Genomic DNA, 20,001 nt, shown 5'->3' on the forward strand with positions numbered 1-20,001 from the left:
TGAGGGCTAGCAGGCTCCAGAGAGCTAGCTCTTTGATTCTGATGAAAGGCAAGATGTTGATGAAAAAGAGAGGAGTGCGGCCCTTACCCCAGCATGGCAAACCACTCAGAGACAACCCAACAGCAAGAAATGGATCACCCCAGGCTCTGGCATTCACAGCCCCTCAGGTTCAGGTTATACTTTTAAATCCAACCTGCCAAGTTTGAGGCTTCAGAGTCAGCATGCAGAGATATCCAGCAGTGCTCAGACTCTGACAGGGCCTGAGGTCACAGGTGAGGGCTGTGGGTGTGACAGGAATAAGGCTGATGGGAGCTGTGGGGAGTCCACATGGAGGTCTTTGATTCTCAGCCCAGCGCTTTGGTGGGAGGCCCCTGAGTACATGCCCTCCTGGACTCCCATGAGTGGGATGACAAAGTGATGAACCTCTGTTCTCTGAGGGTCAGGAATAAGAAGCACTTTGTTCCTCAGAAACATAACAGTGCTTTCCTACTCACCTTACCATGAGAGCAGAGCCTACGGAACAGAGAAAACATCAAAGGAAGCCCAGGCACTTAGGAACTTTTGGCAAGGAGGTTGGAACTAAGTGTTCTAATGATACCGTAGAGGAGGAGACCAGATAGCAATGCCTCTTTCCTCCCACCCATCCAACCCCCTCAGCACAGGGGCCCATCAAACTCAGGGGACACTCCCTCCTCCCAGACTGATCTTTATCCAGAAACCTTTCTAGCCTCTCCTCATCTCTTGGCTGTCTTGGCCTCAGGCAAAAAGAATACCTGTCCCCAACCAGCTGTCTTCAGCTCCTGTCCTTCCTCCCAGCTGCCAGAGAATTATCAGGTCAGCCTGCTCCTTCTTTCCTCTCTTCATCTTTTACTAGCAGGGATGCCAGGGGCCCAGGGATAACTGGGAAGAGTCTCTTACCCAAGGACCAGTTAGAGCTCTTAGTCTGCAAATGTTGCAGCTCACAGATTCTGCAGAGGCTGAGATTCTGTGGTGGACCAAGGGAGCAGGAAAGGCTAAAGGTGGCTGGTTGGCTGGGTGGCCTTGGGCAAACATCTTCTCTTTCTGGGTCATGAGGACTGGGTTATGGGTGAGTCAATCTCTGAAGTACCATTGGGTTGGGAACGCTGGAGGCTCTGGGATGGGGCAGACAGCCACTCTAGGCCCACTGCTGCCTCCAACCACCTTAACTCTACCAGCAGGAGGAATGGCACCAGCTGTGACCCAGCTCCTTTTCCTCCAGCTTGTTCTAGGGCCAACTCTGGCCACGGACATCAAGATGCAGTTTGGCACCAGGAACTTCCGTATCCTAAACGTCGACTATCCCAAGGTTATCTACCCAAGTGGTTTCCAGGGCTATTGTAATGGTCTGATGGCCTATGTGCGGGGAAAGATAAAAACTTCACATTGCTCAAAGATCCATTATGTGATGCATGCCCCTTGGAAAGCCATCCAGAAGGTCTGCAAGGAAAGTGAGAGCTTCTGTGAAAACTACAATGAATACTGCACACTCACTGAGGATGCATTCCCCATCACAGTCTGCTCCCTGAGCCACCAACAGCCAACCATCAGCTGCTACTACAATAGCACTGAAACCAACCAAAGGGCCCACCTACTCTGCTCTCGCAAGTATGAGGCTCAGCCAATAGGTATCATTGGTCTCCATTAGGGCATTTAATTCCTGAGCCACTCCACAACCTTTACCACCACAGGCCAGCCTGTCTCCATTTCCAACATTCTGATCCCTGTAACAAGACTTCCTTCCTGAATTCCAAGACAGGCAGGGTCCCCTCCCAAGAGACCAGGTGGGTAGGAAAATGTCCAGGGCTTTGATCACCATGCAAAGTGGTGCTGTTTTCTAGGTTCTTTCCAGCTTGTTTACCCCCTTTTCACTCGCATCTCCTTATCATCCTCCCTCTCCCAGAGACAGTAAAACCCACCCAAGAAGCTGACTTTGTCCAGTTGGCAGTGACTGTCCACCCACTGAGCCAGATCCTAAGTCCTGGATGGAGGCCCAGGGCCTCAGCTCACACCATGGCAACAGGCACCAGCTCTGAGTCTCACCTCCCCATCCCCAACACCCTTCTCATCTAAGGCTCCCCGAGTTCCCTTACAATCACCTCCACTCACGCACCTACACAGGGGGTATGGCTAGCTAAAGGAACCTCCCTGAGGCCCTTAGAGTCATATTAGCCACATTTCCCCACAACCCCCAGTTTCCAGCCTGCTTCTCTCTGTGAATTCATTGCTTCTCCCTTCATACAACTGTCCTCTCCTCCTTCCTCTTACCACGGAGCCTAGGGCTGTCTCTCCCCCACACTCTCAACCACCTTAGTTACCCTGCCTTCCTTTTTCCAACTTACTTTTCTTCCAGTGTTCTTACGTTGGCTACTGGCATTTCAAGGTATTGTCTCTCACCCATCCCCCAGAGGTTCCTGTTTCCCTTCTCTTCTAGCAGCTCCTCCCAAATCCCCCAGACTCAAGAGTCTGCCCCTGACCAGGCAGGGAAATGAGGCAGGCCCAGCTCTAATCAAATATAAATTTCTAAAACCACATCTGAGTATGTAAGATGTAACCATGGAGGGAAACTCGGTGAAGGGCACACGAGACCCCTCTGTACTATTTCTTTGTAACTTCCTGTGAATCCATAATCATTTCAAAATAAAAAGTTAAGAACGCACATCTGACTCTGTTGTGATTTTAATTCCTTTTTCTTCAGTGCACCGGAACTCCTACTCTTGGAATCTTGGCAGCCTCCCCCGCCTGGTCATCTTCCTGGGCTACCCTTAGCAGTCACTAAGATCTTCTGTCCCATGTACACCATGATGGAGGTGATGTGGGGCAAAGCTCAGTGCTGGGCTGGGTGTTGAAAATAGACTCTCCCCTTGCCCCAGCTCTGGAACAAATTTGTAACAGAAGTCAGGCTTAGCTGGCTTCTACTTCTCCCCCAGCAAAACCTGAATTGCAACAGATGAGGAAGGTGGAGGGACAGGGAAAGGTCTAATAGGTGGTATCTTGTTCATAGTCCATCACATCAGGAATTGCTACACCCTATTGGGGGGTGGGGTGGAGAGGTGAATACCAGTCATGTGTGAACACAAGTAGCAAATACTTTTACCTCCACAACTGGTTCATCTCTTAACTCCAAATATATTCTTCCACCCTGTTCTTGGAAGCAGCTGTTGAGGGGGAATGCTAACTGATGGCTGGTAGGCATAAGGCTAAGCAGAGTGAAGGGTGTGTGGTTGAGAACCCACACTCCTGCGGCTATTTCTTCTCCCTCTCTCTACACCAGCAGACCCATTTGTCCCTCATAGACAGAGTTTTTAGCAGCTGCACACACACAGATGTTTATTGTTTTCCAAGCTCCCTGGTGTTAAACATGCAGGGTCAGGGGACTAGCAGGCTAAGATGAAGCTCCTCTCTACTTGGTCTTCTTATCATAGGTGCCAGCACCCTTGTAGCCACTCACGTAGCCTGTGTTGTCAGTCATCTCTTCCCGTCCCGCGATGCCCTTGCCCTTGCCGCTCTCATCAAAGCGCTCCTTGTGGGTGCCGGTGTACTTGCTGGTGTCCGTCAAACGGTCCACTGCACCCACTGTTGTTGCTTTCTGCAAGCCAGAGGACGGATTTGAGCCCTTTTCCTTCCCTTACACTGTCACATCCCTTCCCCAAAGATGGCCAGAGACACTTAGAACAAGTGCTAGGAGCTCTTGCTCTGCTGCTGGCATGGGTGCTGCTTTCTTAGGGCCCAGATGCAGCTGTGGGCAGGAACTCTGACAAGAGCCATCCACTCATCGGGGAGAGGAGTGTGGTGTGGGAATGGGTGTGGTGTGTGCAGAGGGAGGGTGGGTTTTTTTGTTTCCAGAGGACTTATTTTGACTAGGTTGCTGCCAGAGGACTTTACCTCCAACCCCCTACCCAATATCCATTGTAGGAAGAGCTTTTAGTTCAGAGCGGACAATTGAAAAAGGGAGTAGGTGAGAGGCAGGAGGCCTGAGATTAAATCCTAAATAAAAACTGGAAGAGGAGTGGGCATCAGGTACCAAATCCTCTACGCTAATGTCGTCCAAAAGCCACCAAGCCTTAATTGCCTGGCTCAGCTACTGGAGACTTGGGAGTTAGTCTATTATTAAAATAGCCATGGACCTTGGGCAAATCACTTCCCTTCTCTGAGCCGCATTTTCTTCACTTCTGGGATATCTAGACAATCTCTAAAGTCTGTTTCTGCCCTGTCTGTACAGTCACATGTTGGCAGGGTTAGCAAGGCCAGACTGGAACAACAGGGATTTAGGGAAGTGGGTCAAGGGGTAGGGATGAAGACTGTTACTCACAGTAGCGCCAGTGGTGGCCGGGTCCTTGCCCCCCATGAGTCCATAAATGTTCTCCAGGACTTCATCTGGGCTCTTCCCCTTGAAGCGCTTCTGGCCCAGTTCCTTCATTGCCTCTTTGAACTGTTGAAATGTGATGGTCCGGGCATTCTTGGCCCTGGTCAGTTAGACAGAAATCAGAAACTTTAGAGCATGAACACATTACCTTCCAAGGTCCAACTCTTTCCTCACTCAGATTTGGCCCTTCTGTCCTATCAGTGAGTGTCTCAAAGACTAAGAGTAGCTCAGTGCCGGATACCCCGCGGTGCTCGGTAGGCCCACTGCAAATGTTCCGCCACATGAACCCTTCCATGGCCAACTACCTTGCACGTTCTATCACCCCCACCCCCATATCTTTGGCTCCTCACTTGACTTTGCTGAACACAATATCCACATCCGTGGAGGTGACCGCCTTGCCATCCATGATGCCACAGTCTTTGCACAGCTTGGAGAAGTTCTTGTTGTTCATTTCAGTGCCACTGCTTGATGATTCTCCGAAGGCAGCGAACCGATGGAATGTTTTCTCTGCCTCTGATTCCATGGTCAGCTAGAGGTGGAGGAGGAAGGTCGTGGGAGAGACTTGGGGGTGAAGGAGGAGGGGGAGGGAGGACTGTGGAGTAATGAGGACGAGTGTTAAGGTAAAGTCAGTCAGCAACAGGAACAGCTCCCCTCTTCCCTGTTGCTCTCTCCTCTCTCCCTCCCCGCTCCCATTGCACCTACACAGCTACAGCATGAGTCTCCCCTTCTCAGCACTGGAGATAACAGTGTGAATCCTACATACTGAATGGTCCTCTCTTTCCCCCCTCTTTTGTGTACCTAAGAGTACCTGGATGGTGGTCTGACCTTTCCGGCCTTTGTATTTAAGTGCGTGCAGATATGTGGGAGCCCCTTGGCTGTGGCAATCGGAGACAGAGGGAGGAGAGGGAAGCTTCTATGACCTCAGCAGTTGTTTATGTGACATCACTTCTGGCTCCAGCTACAGTCCTTGCCTTCAAAGGAGGGGGCTTTTAGTCTCCCTACCTTGCATGCTGAATTGGGCAAACTGCCAACTTTCTGACCTTTTCATATGAACACATTTCCATCATTTCAGCGCTGCTTACCCATCCTCAGGGTCCTAGTCAAATTGCTTATGCTCCGCCCCACAACAGAAGTTGAGGTGAGCCCAGGGAAGGTGTTTTAGTCTGTTTGGGCTGTTATAACAAAGTATCTTAAACTAGGTGGCTTATAAACAATAGATATTTATTTTTCACAGTTTGGAAGGCTGAGACGTCTAAGATCAAGGTGCTGGCAGATTCAGTGTTTGGTGAGGGCTGCTTTCTGGTCTACAGATGGCACCTTCTTGCTGTGTCCTTGCATGGTGGAAGGGGTGAATGGGTTCCCTTGGGCCTATTTATAAGGAATTCCATTCAGGAACGCTCTTGATCACCCCCCAAAGTGCCCCATCTCCTAATACCATGACTTTGAGAGTTAGGATTTTATTTTATTTATTTATTTATTCTGAGACAAAGTCTTGTGGTCTGTCACTGAGGCTGGAGTGCAGTGGCATGGTCTTGGGTCCCTGCAACCTCTACTCCCAGGGTTCAGGCGACTCATACCTCAGCCTCCTTAATAGCTGGGATTATAGGCACTCGCCACTATGCCTGGCCAATTTTTGTATTTTTAATAGAGACGGGGTTTTGCCATGTTGTCCAGGCTGGTTTCAAACTCCTGACCTCAAGTGATCCACCTGCCTCAGCCTCCCAAAGTGCTGGGATTACAGGTCACCTGTGAGTGAGTCACCGAGTGAGTCACCACGCCTGGGTGGGAGTCAAGATTTTACTACATGAGTTTTGGGAAGACATAAACATTCAGACCATAGCAGTTAATGAAAACAGGGGTTAATGAAAACAGGTTGGTATTTTTTTCCCAGTCTCAAGGCCCATGGATAGTGACCAGCATGGAGAATCCCACTGGCTTTAAAGGGCCAGACTCAATGGAAACTTTAAATGGCTTCCAACGTTGGGCCCAGTAGGCCTTGGAGTGTAACAGATGTGGACAGATCAGGATAAAACTGGGTCAGACTGAGGGTGAGGCTCAGATTCTGAAAATCTTCAGATAAGTTTCTATGCAGGTCAGAGATGTTCCTCAGGGTTTTCTCTCTTTGGCCTTTTCTCTGGCCAGAAGCCCTACAGATAGATGAACCTCAGAGATCCTAAAACAGAACGAGACTGGTGACTCTCTTCCTTTTCCCATCTAATAATGCCACCAATTTCTATTTTTTTCTTTGTCTTACAAATCTAGTCCTTTCTTTCTATTCCTGTTACTTCCACCCTTATTCCGGTTCTTATCATCTCATATCTGGATGACTACTCTGGCTTCTAAATAATCTCTTTCCTAAATCTAATTCTTCACTCTCACCCACCCATAATCCATCTCTATTACCTCTTCCTCAACAGATTAATTTTTCACGACAGTGTTTTTATTACTCCTGCTCAAGAATATTCTATGGCTCAAGATATACTACAGCTTCTCATTGCCAAATCTTTTTGCTTAGCATTCAAGGACCTGTACAACTAACTTAGGCCCCAATCTACCTTACCAAACCTCACCCACCTCTCATCAACATTATTCTTGGATGGGGCATGGTGGCTCATGCCTGTAATTCCAGCACTTTGGGAGGCCAAAGTGAGAGAATCACTTGAGCCCAGGAATTTGAGACCAGCCCGGGCAACAAAGTGAGACCCTGTCTCTAAATAAATAAATAATAAAAATTAGTTGGTAGTGGTGGCATGCACCTGTAGTCCCAGCTACTCAGGAGGCTGAAGTGGGAGGATTGCTTAAGCCTAGGAGTTTGAGGCTGCAGTGAACTAGGATTGTGTCAGTGCACTTCCACCTGGCTGACAGAGTGAGACCCCATCACATAAATAAATAAATAACAAAAAATCTAAGAACCAGATTATTCTTCAGCTGGGGTCATATGGCCTAACTGCTATACACTTGACAGGCTACCTGGTAGTGGAAGGAGCATAGTCCCTGGAGTGGAATGGATCTGGGTGGGGAAATGAATCCCAGATATGTCATTTGCTAGCACAGTGGACTTGGGCAAGTCCCTAAGCATTCCTGAGTTTCCATTTTCCCATCTGTACAGTGAGGACAATAACACTAACCTTATGGTTTTAGGGAATAACACATAGGAAGCTACTATGCAGTTCTCCAGAGTCATCTGGTGTTTCTGCCTCCACACTGTCCTTCATGCTCTCTCTCTGCCTGGATAGAATGCCTCTCACTCCCAACTCAAATATTCCATGGTTGCACTTCTCATCTGGGTGGTTCACCCTGGGAACAAAGCCCTTTTCCTTCCCTGAATTATAGTAAGATAATGGTTTCTAGACTGTGGGCCACAGCCTCCTGGTGTGAGGATATCTGAAATCTTGCAAAGGGCCCTAGAATCTGTACGTATGAAGAGTGAGTGTGAACTGAGTAAATAATATGCCTTCCGTGTGTAGGTATTACTACATTTACAGGTGTTATGACAGAAACTTACTTCAAAGTACTGATGAATTCATAGTTTGTATTTTCTCCATCAGGAGATACTAAAACTATTACGTGAGGATGGAAATCTCTGATCTCCCACTTGAGAAGGGTGGGAAACTACTGCTGTAGGACTTATTGTCCAAATATTTGATCTTATATATACATACTTTTTTTTTTTTTGAGATGGAGTCTCACTCTGTCACCCAGGCTGGAGTGCAGTGGTATGATCTCAGCTCACTGCAACCTCTGCCTCCCAGGTTCAAGCCATTCTCCTGCCTCAGCCTCCCGAGTAGCTGGGATTACAGGCCCGCACCACCATGCCCAGCCAATATTTGATATTTGTATTTTTAGTAGAGATGGGTCTCACCATGTTGGTCAAGCTGGTCTCCAACTCCTGACCTTGTGACCTGCCTGCCTTGGCCTCCCAAAGGGCTGGGATTACAGGCATGAGCCACTAGGCCCTGCCTACATAATTTTTCTTAACTTGTCCTGTGTTTGTACCTTCTCTTGACTACTCCATCACAAACATCTAGAGAGGGTGTGACCAGACTCACACCCTGAATTTCATCTACACAGTGGCTTGCACATAACAGATACTTAAAACTGTTGCTTAGTCAAAGGTATAGTTTGAAGCTGCTCTGGCCAAAGAGAAAGAGTTTAGAGAGAGAGCTTGTCCTTGCAATACTTACACACTGATCGGGCTGGAAGCTGCCCTGACATGGAAGAACCCTATCTTGGGGTGGTACCAGCCTTACTTCTGCCTGCAGCAGGCTGGGTGAGACCCCTAGGTCTAGGAAGCCAATGGATGTCAGTGGAAATTTCCCACCTCCTGCCCGCCCCGCGCCCCCGCGTAGGCCCCTTATCAGGTTCCCCCTGAGTCATCCTGACCCAGAGACGAATTTAGATGCTGGAATCTTCAGGTCCTTCCCTCCCCCACTCCAAGTAAGACTACTTTCCGCAAAGAAAAGCCTGCAGGCAAAAGCCCTCACTTGAGGCGCTCCTTCTCCCCAAGTTCCTCGGGGGCTGGTGAGATCTCTCCTGTCTTGCGCATCTTTGGCTATGACCTTCATTCCAGCAGGCTTTTCCTTGTCCAAGAGAGTGTTAAACTGGCACCCAGAGGGAAGAGGGGACTAGGAGAGGAGCCAGGGTGCCCAGCTTCTGTGCCAGTTTCTGGGGAAAAAGTTATAAAGGGAGTGGGAGAAAGGAACAGAGGAAAAGTTGGGTTCTCCAAACTGGGGGACGTAGGGGGGCTCCTTAGATTTGGGGTTGTTGAAGGCTGGGTTTTAGCCCGACCAGTTCTTCTACTCTGGGTCACCTCCTCCCTCTTGGCCGCTCCTTCTTTCCAGTAGACCCTGCCAAGTGGGGATGAAAGGGGCATTGATGTTCCTTGGATGGGAGGGGTATTGCGGGTGGTGAGGGTGGCGGTGGGAGGGTGGTTCCCAGGCAGGAGGGGGCAGGGAAACTCGGGGGTCTTGGGGGGGCAGTCGGTGCTGGTGTTGCAGTTGGCAGCTCAAGTTCCATTGGCCATTGTTCCTGACTGGCCTGGCGCCCAGCCCCCGAAATGGCAACTCAGGAACTAGGCTGAAGGGGGAGGGGGTGGATATGATCCTGGGACTGAGGAGCTACAAGGGGGACAGGTGGGGAAAAATTCCGTCAGGTTTCCTTTTGCCTAAACAACTTCGAATTCCCTTAGCCACATCATCTAATCAACTATCCCATTCCAGGGAGCCTTCCTCTCAGGGGCACAAGGAGGGCTCATCTGGGGTGGTGTGTATGTGTATGTGTTTGAAGTCTGGGGTGGCATACCCACTCAGGCACCGAGAGGGACGCCGCAGTTCCTAAGACCATCGCCTGGGCATTGCGATTCAGCAGGTCTGAGCTGGTCTCCTTTTCTGGGCCGGACTGGGAGGGGTTAGCTGCGAAGCCACAGGGTCTCTTGGGTCTCAGCCCGGGACACTGCGTTCTCCCCAAGCCCCTACTCCACCCCCGCAGGGTTAACTCCGCCCCTGCTCCTGTTTACCCAGGAGTCAGAGCCTCTGGGGGTCTCCGGCCCCTCCCCTGTCCTCCCTCGAGGCCTTGACCTCGGAGTCCCCGTTGGCCATCCTCTCCCCCACCCCCGCCTGCGAGCGCCCTCTATTTATAGCGGCCCCCCTCATTCCCCGCCCCCCCCGCCCCCCGCTCTCCTTGTTGTCCAACTTCTCTCGGAGCAGCCGGAGAGCAGGCGTCGGGACGCAGCAAAGAGAGGAGGTACCAGGACTCTGAGCGCTAGGGAGTCGGAACTTCTGCGCCCTCGACGTCCCCCCGTGCCCCCTTTCGGCGCCGGCACACCTGTCCTTGCCAGCCTGCGAGACCCCCGCCTCCTCAGCGGCGGTCCCGCCCACCTCCTCCTCCCTTAATCTAGCTCTCCGTGTTCGGGAGGGGGACTCGAACTCATGGGTTGTCAGTACCCTGGGTTCGTCTCCCCACTACCGGTTCCCACCGCTGAGTCGGGGGACGAAGGAAGGAGCCAGAGTGCGAATCTCAGATCCAGGTCATGGGTGGGGGCGGTGCCGAGGGCAGCCGAGGGATCCCTCCCCAGGCTGAGGGATCCCCGTACTCACCACACCGACCCAATGCGCGCTGCGCGGGTGGCGGGGGTGGGCGGGCAGGATGTTATGGTGAGCACCGTGGAGCCTGGAAGCGTCCAGCCGCCCGTCCCCCGCCACCCCCCGGCCCGAGCACCACCCCTCCCTGAGCTGCAGTCTGGGCGGGTTGAAGAGGGGGCGTGTTTACTGGGGGTCTGGGGCGGGTCTGCAGGAAGCCATGCGCCCGTGGGCGGGCTGGGGAGGCTGGGGCGGGCCGGGGGCGGGTCTGCGGGGATCCCGAGTCTGGGCGGGCCCGAGTCAAAGGCAAGTGAAGGTGGAAGCGGCCGCTGCGGCAGCAGGTAGGGGGAGGGGCAGGCGAGGGGCCGCTGGGCCTGGAAAGCACCAGCGGGGCGGGTGGGCTGAGTGATCCCGGTTCCCCTGGAGCTGACGGCTCGGGGGAAAGGGCACGCACGGAGGAGGCGCTCGGTTGCTGCGCACAAAGGCTGAGGCTCCGGGAGCGGCAAGGCGCGTTTGGGGTGCGCGCGAGGTTGTGTGCAAGGTCCGGGTCTCTTGGCACTGGCCGCTGAAGGGTGTCTGTCTCCACGCGGACGGGCAGCCTAGGGACTAGTAGGGACGGGTTCCGGGTGCTGGGCCCGAACAGTCTCCTCTGTCCCACCCATCCCTTCCCGAAGGCGCTTGCCCTCGCGGGCCGTCGGGGGAGACCGGGAGGAGATTGTGGGACCGCCCTCCTCTCCCTTTCTCCACTCGTGGGACCTACACAGAGACTGCGTAGAGGAGAGAAGCGACGGCACCAAGCTTTTTGTTTGTTTTTAAATGGTGGAGGGAAACAGCCATGCTCGGCTACCCTCATCTTACTGGAGAACTGTCAAAAATTTTGGGGATCCCCTAGTCCCCGCGTTTAGTCCCCCTTCAGATAGAAAATTGAGGCCAAATGTAGTAACTAATTGGGGCAAGGCCACACTGGGTGTGGCAGAGCAGGGATTCGAATCCGGAGGTTCTGACACGGCCACCCTCTTTCCTCCACATCAGCACTTCCTTCTCCCCTCCCCACGGCCTGAACTGATGCCCCTGCAGCCTGTATTGATTCCAGTTCGAGCCTAGAGAGGACGTGTTTTTTGTAGATATTGGGGAGGGTTAGTGACCCCGGGAGGTTGGTGACCCTGGCAGTCTGGATCTTGGCTGAGGCTTTCTGTCCCTAAAAGACCCCGGGTCTGTCTCCCATGTCATTCACCTCGTTGCTGTGTTTTCTCAGACCCCAGAGTCAGAAGGAGTGAGAACCCTGACCCCTAATCCCACTGCATCCAGCCAATAGGAGCCCAGTAAGTGACCCCACCCCCCAGGCTGCAGGCTTTTCCTGTGCAGGTCTGTCCAGGTGCTCTGCTCCTCACCTGCTCCACTAATGTTGAACTTAACTGGAATTTATTCAGAGTTGGAAGGAAGAGTCTTGGGAGGAAGGGAGGCACTGGGTTGGTTAGACAGATGTCCCTTTTATGTTGTCTTCCCCACCTCTCCCATTGGTCATGTTGCTTTGGTCATTTTTAGCCCCCTTTCCTTTAAGCTAACGACCTTGGGGCTTTAACTGAAGGTCATGTTCAATTGCGAACTCTCACAATCCTGTCTTTTGGTACCCTGTCCTTTAGAACACTCAGTCACTGAGCTACGAGTTTCACTCCCTACCTGAGAGTGTGGGGTGGCCCCCTAAATATAGCCTGGGAAATCTGAGCTACACTGCTGCTCCACCCTGGTGTTTTGGTCCAGGACAGAGGAGGGAGGGGGTCTGGAGGTGTGGGTGTTGAGGGTGGCAGTGGCAATGGTGAGTATCAAGAGAAGCGGTGTCCTGATTCCTCTTCCAATGCTTCCTCCAGTCCGCCTGGAAAGGGAGCTGGGGGCAGGAAAGGCCCTCTGTGTGTTCTGGATTAGTCTTCCACCCCTGGGTCCCTCTGCTCCCTGCGTCTTCCTGCTGAAAGGGGAAGCCTGAGGTTTGAGGAGATGTGGGGGGTGTGGAGACAACCTCCCAGTCCCGTTGTTTCTTCATCCTGCCAGGCCACCATGGCGGAGCTGCAGGAGGTGCAGATCACAGAGGAGAAGCCGCTGTTGCCAGGACAGACACCAGAGGCAGCCAAGGTTATCAGAGAAATTTGACTCCCAAGCCTCAATTCCAGACCTCTAAGCATCCCCCTTGCCTCTGACTTCCCAAACCTACTGATCTTACTCTAACCCACAGCACCACTTCCTCCAACTCTACCCTAGTCGCTCTCCACAGACACTACAATTGGGAGTCAGGCCCTTGTCCTGTCACTGCACTAACCTTCATTCTTTCCATGTCTCTCTGTCAATCTCTTTCTGTCTTCGGTCTCTGTTGGTCTCTCTTTACCTGCCTCTCTTCGTCTGTCTGTCTTTCCATCTGTGACGCCACATGGTCGTGTGTTTTTGTGTGTATGTGTGTGTCTCTCCAGGAGGCTGAGTTAGCTGCCCGAATCCTCCTGGACCAGGGACAGGTAACAGTGTGGGGGCAGTCCCAAGGTGGGAGGAGGGGCTCTCGTCTTCCCCAGTAGAGAGACCAGCTCTGCTTGGCCTTTTCTTCTCTCTTTACTTTCTTCCCTTCTATTCTAGTCCTTTCCCTTCCCCATCTCTCTCCTTTCCTTCCTTCCCCTCCTCTTCTCTCTCTAATCTTTATTATTCTTTCTTATCCTCCAACTCATCTTCCAGTGTGATGTTTTCCTCAATTCTTGCTGATCCTGTTTTTAATTCTTTGTTCCCTTTTCCCCCTTGCCCACCCACCCCCAGCTCCCTGACCTTGGTGTTGCTCCTTTTCTGGCCTTGTCTCCTCTGAGCCTAGCTCCTACCTGATGGTGCCCTGTTTTCCTGCAGACTCACTCTGTGGAGACACCATATGGCTCTGTCACTTTCACTGTCTATGGCACCCCCAAACCCAAACGCCCAGCGATCCTCACCTACCATGATGTGGGACTCAACTGTAAGGACCTCCATTCATCTCCACTCCTGTCTGGGAAGAGGGTGGGCGGAAGGGTAGAAACCCAGAGAGAGGGGAGAAGTGAGAAGGAGAAGTTCTCTCCTAGTCTGACTGTGGCATGAAAGAAAGTGTGAGTTCTGTTGGGGGACACGTTTCTGTGTCTGATTCTATTGTTGGGGTGATGTGGGTTCTCTTTAGATAAATCTTGCTTCCAGCCACTGTTTCAATTTGGGGACATGCAGGAAATCATTCAGAATTTTGTGCGGGTTCACGTGGATGCTCCTGGAATGGAAGAGGGAGCCGCTGTGTTCCCTTTGGGGTAAGAATTAGCTCTTTACCGCTTCACCAGACTGTGAGGCACAGGGGAAGGTTAGACTGGGGAGGAGGAAAGGGAGGGCAGTGGTGATTCCGGGAGAGAATGAGTAGGACATTCAAAGGTGGGGGATGTGAGGGCAGGTTGGTGTCTTCCTTAACATGCCTCTCTTTTCCAGATATCAGTACCCATCTCTGGACCAGCTCGCAGACATGATCCCTTGCATCCTGCAGTACCTAAAGTGAGAGGCCTGGGAACCCCTCCAAACCAGAGTTCTCTTTCCAGCACAAGGAGACCCCTAGAACTCGCAGGTTCACCATGGTTCCTGAGCCAGTTTCGGCTTCTGACTTCAATATATCCTCTTCCTTCATGATCCCACCTTGATTATTGAAAGAAAAGGTGGTGGGTTTGGAGAACTGCCAGAGTCACAGAGTAGCCCCAGTGGATGGAGGGAAGGAAAAGGGTCTCTGCTTGGCCCTGCCTCAGGCTGAGGAGGGCCTTCTCTGATCAGAAAGCTAGGTAGGAATGGAAGGGGTGACATAATCCCTGAGGAACCAGATAGACCTGTCTCTTTCCCTCCCACTCCCCCCTCCTTCATGCCCACACCTGGTGGATGGGGAGCTCTGTGGGTGAGAGAGAGTGAGGGAAGGAAGCGAACAGCAGACCAGGTGTCTTTGGTATTCAGAGGGAGGTGCCGACACCTGGGTGCTGTTCTTAGCTTGGGTTCTAGGCAGCAGGGCTCAGCACCTCTGGTTCACCTCTTTGCCGCTCTTTTCCTTATTCTCTTGATTGTTCACTAAAGTCGTGTGTGTTTTCACATTTGCTTTAAGTTCCATTCTTCCCGTTCCTCTAGAGGAACCAGGAACTAAAGCAAAACAAGTTGAACTAGCTCTTGGAAATTGAGAATACACAAAGAGCTATCTATGTAGGAAAACAGTGTGTTGGTTGGCTAGTATACGGGTGTTTGTTTTTAAGACAATAGCTGTCTAGGAGAAAGCTGGGGAGAGACTTCAGGAATCTACCCTGAATACCCATGCCAACCTTTAACTCCTTGGGCCCTTCTTTTTCACATCCTCCAAAGAAAGGTCCAGGTCTGCCCTTCTTTGTGCCCATGGACTCAGGAGGGAGGACGAAGAGTTTGAAGGATGGGCTGTGGCAAGTTTTGAACAGGAGAGCCCATGAGGCATATATTTCTTTCTCTTTCACAGTTTCTCTACAATAATTGGTGTTGGTGTTGGAGCTGGGGCCTACATCCTGTCGAGATATGCTGTAAGAAATAAAAAGCCCAGACGAGGGAAATGAGGGTCCAGGCTGATTAGGAAAGTCTGTTTATTAGTGCTGTTTGGGGGAGGAAGTGGGCACGGGGTGGGGAGTCAGGCCCTGTGGGAATCCCAGAGTGGGTAGAGCTTAGTGGGGAGGACCGTGGCCTGCTTCTCATTTCCTTCCTTCTGCTGTCCCTCAGCTTAACCACCCGGACACAGTGGAAGGTCTTGTCCTCATCAACATTGATCCCAATGCCAAGGGTTGGATGGACTGGGCAGCCCACAAGGTTTGGAGGGGCCTGTGTACTGAGACCTAGGGTGGGGTTTCCCCTCGTATGGATCCAGTTAGGCTCTACCAAAGTAACTGATGGACTCCGAACTTCAAGGAGGGAGTGAAGGAGCAGAAAAGTGAAGCTGTCACTTTGCCCAAGTCTCTTATAATATCCTGAACTAACTTTCTTTCTTTTTTTTTTAATTGAGATGGAGCCTCACTCTGTTGCCCAGGCTGGAGTATAGTGGTGTAATCTTGGCTCACTGCAACCTCTGCTTCCTGGGTTCAAGTAATTCTCCTACCTCAGCCTTCTGAGTAGCTGGGATTACAGGCGCCCGCCACCACGCCTGGCTAATTTTTGTATTTTTAGTAGAGATAGGGTTTCACCATCTTGGCTAGGCTGGTCTTGAACTCATGACCTCGTGATCCACCCACCTTGGCCTCCCAGAGTGCTGGGATTACAGGCGTAAGCACCACACCCGGCCAATATCCTGAACTTTCTCACCTTCCTTTTCCTCGTAGCTGACGGGCCTCACCTCTTCCATTTCGGAGATGATCCTTGGACATCTTTTCAGCCAGGTAAGTGGTTGTAGAAGAAGTAGAAGAGTTGAGGGGAACAGCAGAGAACTTGAATGCTTGGGGTAACCTCCTTAGCTGGGACAGGATTTGGGGAGGGAAGAAGGCTTACCTCTTTTCCTCTGGTAATTGTTGGTTTCTCTTTCCATCTGTAATTTTTCTCCTTGCTCTCTCCTTCAGGAAGAACTCTCTGGAAATTCTGAGTTGATACAAAAGTACAGAAATATCATTACACATGCACCCAACCTGGATAACATTGAATTGTACTGGAACAGCTACAACAAGTGGGTGGGCTGCGTGTGTATGCATGTGAGAGAAATGTAGAAGCAGTAATTGGGAGTTGTGGGGAGGCACAGAGGAGGAGAGGGAAGTCTGGGTGGTATGCAGTGTGCAAGGAATGCAGGATTTAGTGTGCAACATGGGCAGCTTCAGGACAGAGCCAGTGGGAAGGATTGCGAGGGGTTGTCCCCCTTCTCTTGTTTACGTCCTCTGGATTTTTGGACTCCCAGAAATAAGATGAACTTGTGTCCTGTGCCCTTCCTCCCCCTTTGCTGCCCTCTGACTAGGGACTTAGGGCACAAGTGACTGTAAGGGCTATGCATGGGGCCTGTCTGCCACCTTCTCCTTTGGTTTCCACTTTTAATAACCAATATTTGACTGTAATGTTTGGGACGAAGATAGTTTCCTCATGGGGGAGACAGCCTGTATCTGGTTAGATAGCCTTGCCCACCTAAAATTCCTACTCTTTTTACCCCTTTCTAGCCGCCGAGACCTGAACTTTGAGCGTGGAGGTGACATCACCCTCAAGTAAGACTTTAAGAAATAATGCATTGCCCATCTCCCTAGATCTTCCCTAGGAGCTTGTATCCCTTAGAAGAAGGAGGATCTTTTGCCAGGGAACTTCCTTGTCATGTCCCCCATCCTATTTGCTAAATCACTTCCCTCTAGGCCTTCCCCCTTTGAATCCTCTTGCTGGTATCAGAAGGGAGACACAGAAGGCTCTTTCCTCTTTGGAGCCAGACATTTTCTAGCTGCACTTCTAGGAAGAGGCCAGTGAGGGAGTGCCAGAGGCTCACTGCCTTCTCCCCAACGCTATGCCTTTAGGTGTCCTGTGATGCTGGTGGTAGGAGACCAAGCACCTCATGAAGATGCAGTGGTTAGTAGGGAATTTTGGGGTGAGGGAGGAGAGTTGGGATTCAAGGGTGGTGGTCAGAAGAGTATCTTGCCAAGAGGGATGCCCTGTTTGGCACAGGGAGATCAACTTTGGGGCACTGAGAATTTGATTCCTGGTACGGAGGAACTGGGTAGGGAGCTGATAGAAAAGGGACTGGGGTTTGGGTTCCTGGGTCCCTTGCAGGGGAGGGGCCACAGTAGGTGTGACCTCATTCATTCAGCCTCCTGCTTACTCCAGGTGGAATGTAACTCAAAACTGGACCCCACCCAGACCTCGTTCCTCAAGGTCAGTAACCTGCTCCTGGCCCCCTGTCCAGAGCCATGTATCCTCTCTAGATTCAGCTGCTAAGCCTCCAGGGCCCTGCATAGGAGAAAATGGGGTGAATGAATAACAAAACAAAGGGGCTAGAGTGAAGAAGCTAGGGAAGAGAGACCCTTTCCACCTCTCCACATGGCTCATTTATGTATGTATCACTTTTTCTGGGTGGCGCACTCCTGAACAGATGGCTGACTCTGGAGGTCAGCCCCAGCTGACTCAGGTGAGTACCCCTGCCGTCCATGGGATGGGGAAGTGGCATAGGATACAGGTGGCACTGAGTTCTGCCCTTTGCAACACACCCTGTCCCCACACTGCCTTAGCCTGAGGCTCCAGCTCTGCCTCTAACCTCATCTGTCTCCCTTGCCTCTTTTTACCTCTATAGCCAGGCAAGCTGACCGAGGCTTTCAAGTACTTCCTGCAAGGCATGGGCTACAGTGAGTATGGGGACAAGAGACTGCTGCACTAGAGGAGAGATGGGCACTGAGTGGGGTGGAATCATTTTAGGTTAATGCCTGGACTCACCACCATCTGCCCAATTGAGCTCATTGATCCCCTGACTTAGTTATAACTAGTCATAATCCAAGGACTGCGCACTGAGTCGCCAGTCCCCCTTCCCCTCTTTCTCTCTGACTGCTTGTGCACCCTTCTGTCTCCACAGTGGCCTCATCCTGCATGACTCGCCTGTCCCGGTCTCGTACGGCCTCTTTAACCAGTGCAGCATCCATTGATGGCAACCGGTCCCGCTCTCGCACCCTGTCCCAGAGCAGCGAGTCTGGAACTCTTTCTTCAGGGCCCCCGGGGCACACCATGGAGGTCTCCTGTTGAATGACCCTTGTTGCCCTAGTGTGGGTCCCAGCCCTCACCTCCCCCAGAACTAACCTGGGAGGTGCTGAAGGGGCACTGGGCCAGAGTAAACACGGGAAAAAGGGCAGATCATGTGGGGAGATGACCTTGATCTTTGATTGCTACCCTAACCTTGACCTTTAACCTGTGATTCCCCCCAGCTCCTGGGAGAGATGTCCTAATATCTCTTAGGGACCCAGACCCCTAAATGATCCTCTTCTCCCATTTTGGTGTTAAGGTGGAGAGGGCATGTATCTTCTGTCCTGATCCAGGTGTCTGTAGATGAGGGATAAGAGGTTGTTGTAGCTGTCATGGTGCCTCCATCATCAGCCTGCTTTCCCCATATTTGCAAGGGGAGAGGATTTGGGGCTGGGGCTCCGTTCACCAAAGCTGATATGGCTTCTCATTAACCCTTTAGGACTCTGAAGGGTGTGGACCTACATGAATGTGTGTCAGGGGAGACTTGCTGGTGGGTTAGCGGGCCTCAGGATGTGATAGAAACATCCAGTGTGTAAAAAGGAAGTTGGAATGGGAGGTGGTGGGCAATGAATGAGTATGGGGGAAGGATTGGTGCTAGGGCAACAGGAAGGGGCCTGGGGCCATTTGGCTGCACTAACTTTGGTAGCTCTCAGCATCTAGAGTGGGGCTGGGAGGGAGCTAAGCTTGGGCTGGGCTGCTTGGGGCTTGGCATAGGGGTGGAAAGGGCTACCCTTGGGCTCTGGCCACACTGTATTGTGTGGAGGGTGCCCTCCTGTCTCCCACAACTTCTGCTCTAACAATAAACTGTAGAGGAGTCTGAGTACCATTATTATTCTTTGTCTAGGTATGCCTGCATCATGCTATCCTCTCCCTGTCCTAGCCTCATGTTCTCTTCTCAAAGTGATATAAACCCTGGGGGGCCTTTGTGGCATAGATACTTCACAAAATATGACCACATAGAAATAGGCCCTGTTCCAGTAAAATGGCGTTGCCTTGATATTGTTAATATTTTTAAGCTTGGGAGAGAGGAACCATTTAGATCTTAGGAGTCTTCCTTATCCACTATGGGTAACTGAGAAAGGCCACAGGATTTCAGAGATGCCACCAACCTTAGAGAAAGAATTGAAGAGGGTGGACATGGTGGCTCACATCTGTGATCCCCACACACTTGGGAGGCTGAGGTGGACAGATCACTTGAGCTCAGGAGTTTGTGACCAGCCGGGGCCACATGGTGAAACCCTGTCTCTACAAAAAATACAAAAATTAGCTGAGCATGATGGTGCACACCTGTGGTTCCAGCTACTTGGGAGGCTGAGGTGGGAGATCACTTGAGCCCAGGAGGTGGAGATTGCAGTGAGCCAAGGTCACACCGCTGCACTCCAGCCTGGGCAACAGAGATTCCATCTCAAAAAAAAAAAAAAAAAATAGTTGAAGAAGGCTGATGACAGAAGTGCCAGGATATCTTGAGACTCACTTTCCTGTAGAATCTTCCCTAGGGGGTCACCTAGATTCCATTTTGGATGTTTCAGTCCAATCAGTAGAGCAGGGCACATGAACTTACTGTAAGGATTGGGCTGCTCATAGTTCATTCCGATCTGAAGACTCTCTCAGGGAAGGTGCAGCAAAAAGGGGATTTCTCTTGGGAATTCCTCTTCCCTCATGGAATCCAAGGGATCTGGGAGCTAATTAAGTCTGTGTTTGTGGTTTACTAAGAAGCTTTTTAAGACATATGAACAACAATCAAGAGGAATTCATATTTTGCAGCTGTTGCAGGCTGATCCTTAGGCTCTGGAGGCACAAGAAGTAAAAACGAGGCACCTTGTAGCA

The 20,001-nt window shown here is 51.4% G+C and overlaps 3 protein-coding genes across 19 annotated transcripts; 2 read left to right on the forward strand and 1 right to left on the reverse strand.

The window, feature by feature from the left end:
- The first annotated feature begins 706 nt into the window (after window positions 1-706).
- On the forward strand, window positions 707-2,674 carry RNASE13 (ribonuclease A family member 13 (inactive)). Its single transcript, XM_037740418.1, has 2 exons — window positions 707-834; window positions 1,197-2,674. The coding sequence occupies exon 2, from the start codon at window positions 1,205-1,207 to the stop codon at window positions 1,664-1,666; it is 462 nt and encodes a 153-aa protein (XP_037596346.1). The 5' UTR covers window positions 707-834; window positions 1,197-1,204; the 3' UTR covers window positions 1,667-2,674.
- A 7-nt stretch (window positions 2,675-2,681) lies between these two features.
- Window positions 2,682-10,613, reverse strand: TPPP2 (tubulin polymerization promoting protein family member 2). Of its 3 annotated transcripts, XM_017533879.2 has the most exons (5): window positions 10,349-10,613; window positions 8,869-9,049; window positions 4,735-4,913; window positions 4,331-4,484; window positions 2,682-3,607 (listed from the first exon to the last, which is right to left on the reverse strand). In XM_017533879.2, the coding sequence occupies exons 2-5, from the start codon at window positions 8,947-8,949 to the stop codon at window positions 3,422-3,424; spliced, it is 600 nt and encodes a 199-aa protein (XP_017389368.1). In that variant the 5' UTR covers window positions 8,950-9,049; window positions 10,349-10,613; the 3' UTR covers window positions 2,682-3,421. The 3 variants fall into 3 exon arrangements, with proteins under 3 accessions (XP_017389368.1, XP_017389370.1, XP_017389372.1); XM_017533881.2 differs by lacking the exon at window positions 10,349-10,613 and having other exon boundaries at window positions 4,735-4,945; window positions 8,869-8,958; XM_017533883.2 differs by lacking the exons at window positions 8,869-9,049; window positions 10,349-10,613 and adding an exon at window positions 5,387-5,797 and having other exon boundaries at window positions 4,735-4,945.
- Window positions 10,020-19,003, forward strand: NDRG2 (NDRG family member 2). 15 transcript variants are annotated; one of them, XM_017533871.2, is made up of 17 exons: window positions 10,021-10,126; window positions 11,717-11,783; window positions 12,508-12,588; window positions 12,921-12,962; window positions 13,336-13,441; window positions 13,637-13,757; window positions 13,930-13,992; window positions 14,960-15,020; window positions 15,214-15,300; window positions 15,807-15,863; window positions 16,041-16,144; window positions 16,623-16,667; window positions 16,965-17,016; window positions 17,272-17,319; window positions 17,537-17,572; window positions 17,735-17,786; window positions 18,011-19,003. In XM_017533871.2, the coding sequence occupies exons 3-17, from the start codon at window positions 12,514-12,516 to the stop codon at window positions 18,175-18,177; spliced, it is 1,116 nt and encodes a 371-aa protein (XP_017389360.1). In that variant the 5' UTR covers window positions 10,021-10,126; window positions 11,717-11,783; window positions 12,508-12,513; the 3' UTR covers window positions 18,178-19,003. The 15 variants fall into 15 exon arrangements, 6 of the variants coding, with proteins under 6 accessions (XP_017389360.1, XP_017389362.1, XP_017389363.1 ...); XM_017533872.2 differs by lacking the exon at window positions 10,021-10,126 and adding an exon at window positions 10,705-10,802; XM_017533873.2 differs by lacking the exon at window positions 12,921-12,962.
- The last annotated feature ends 998 nt before the right edge of the window (window positions 19,004-20,001 follow it).

The sequence above is a fragment of the Cebus imitator genome, unplaced genomic scaffold (assembly GCF_001604975.1).
Source record: "Cebus imitator isolate Cc_AM_T3 unplaced genomic scaffold, Cebus_imitator-1.0 Scaffold83, whole genome shotgun sequence".
NCBI lineage: Eukaryota > Metazoa > Chordata > Mammalia > Primates > Cebidae > Cebus > Cebus imitator.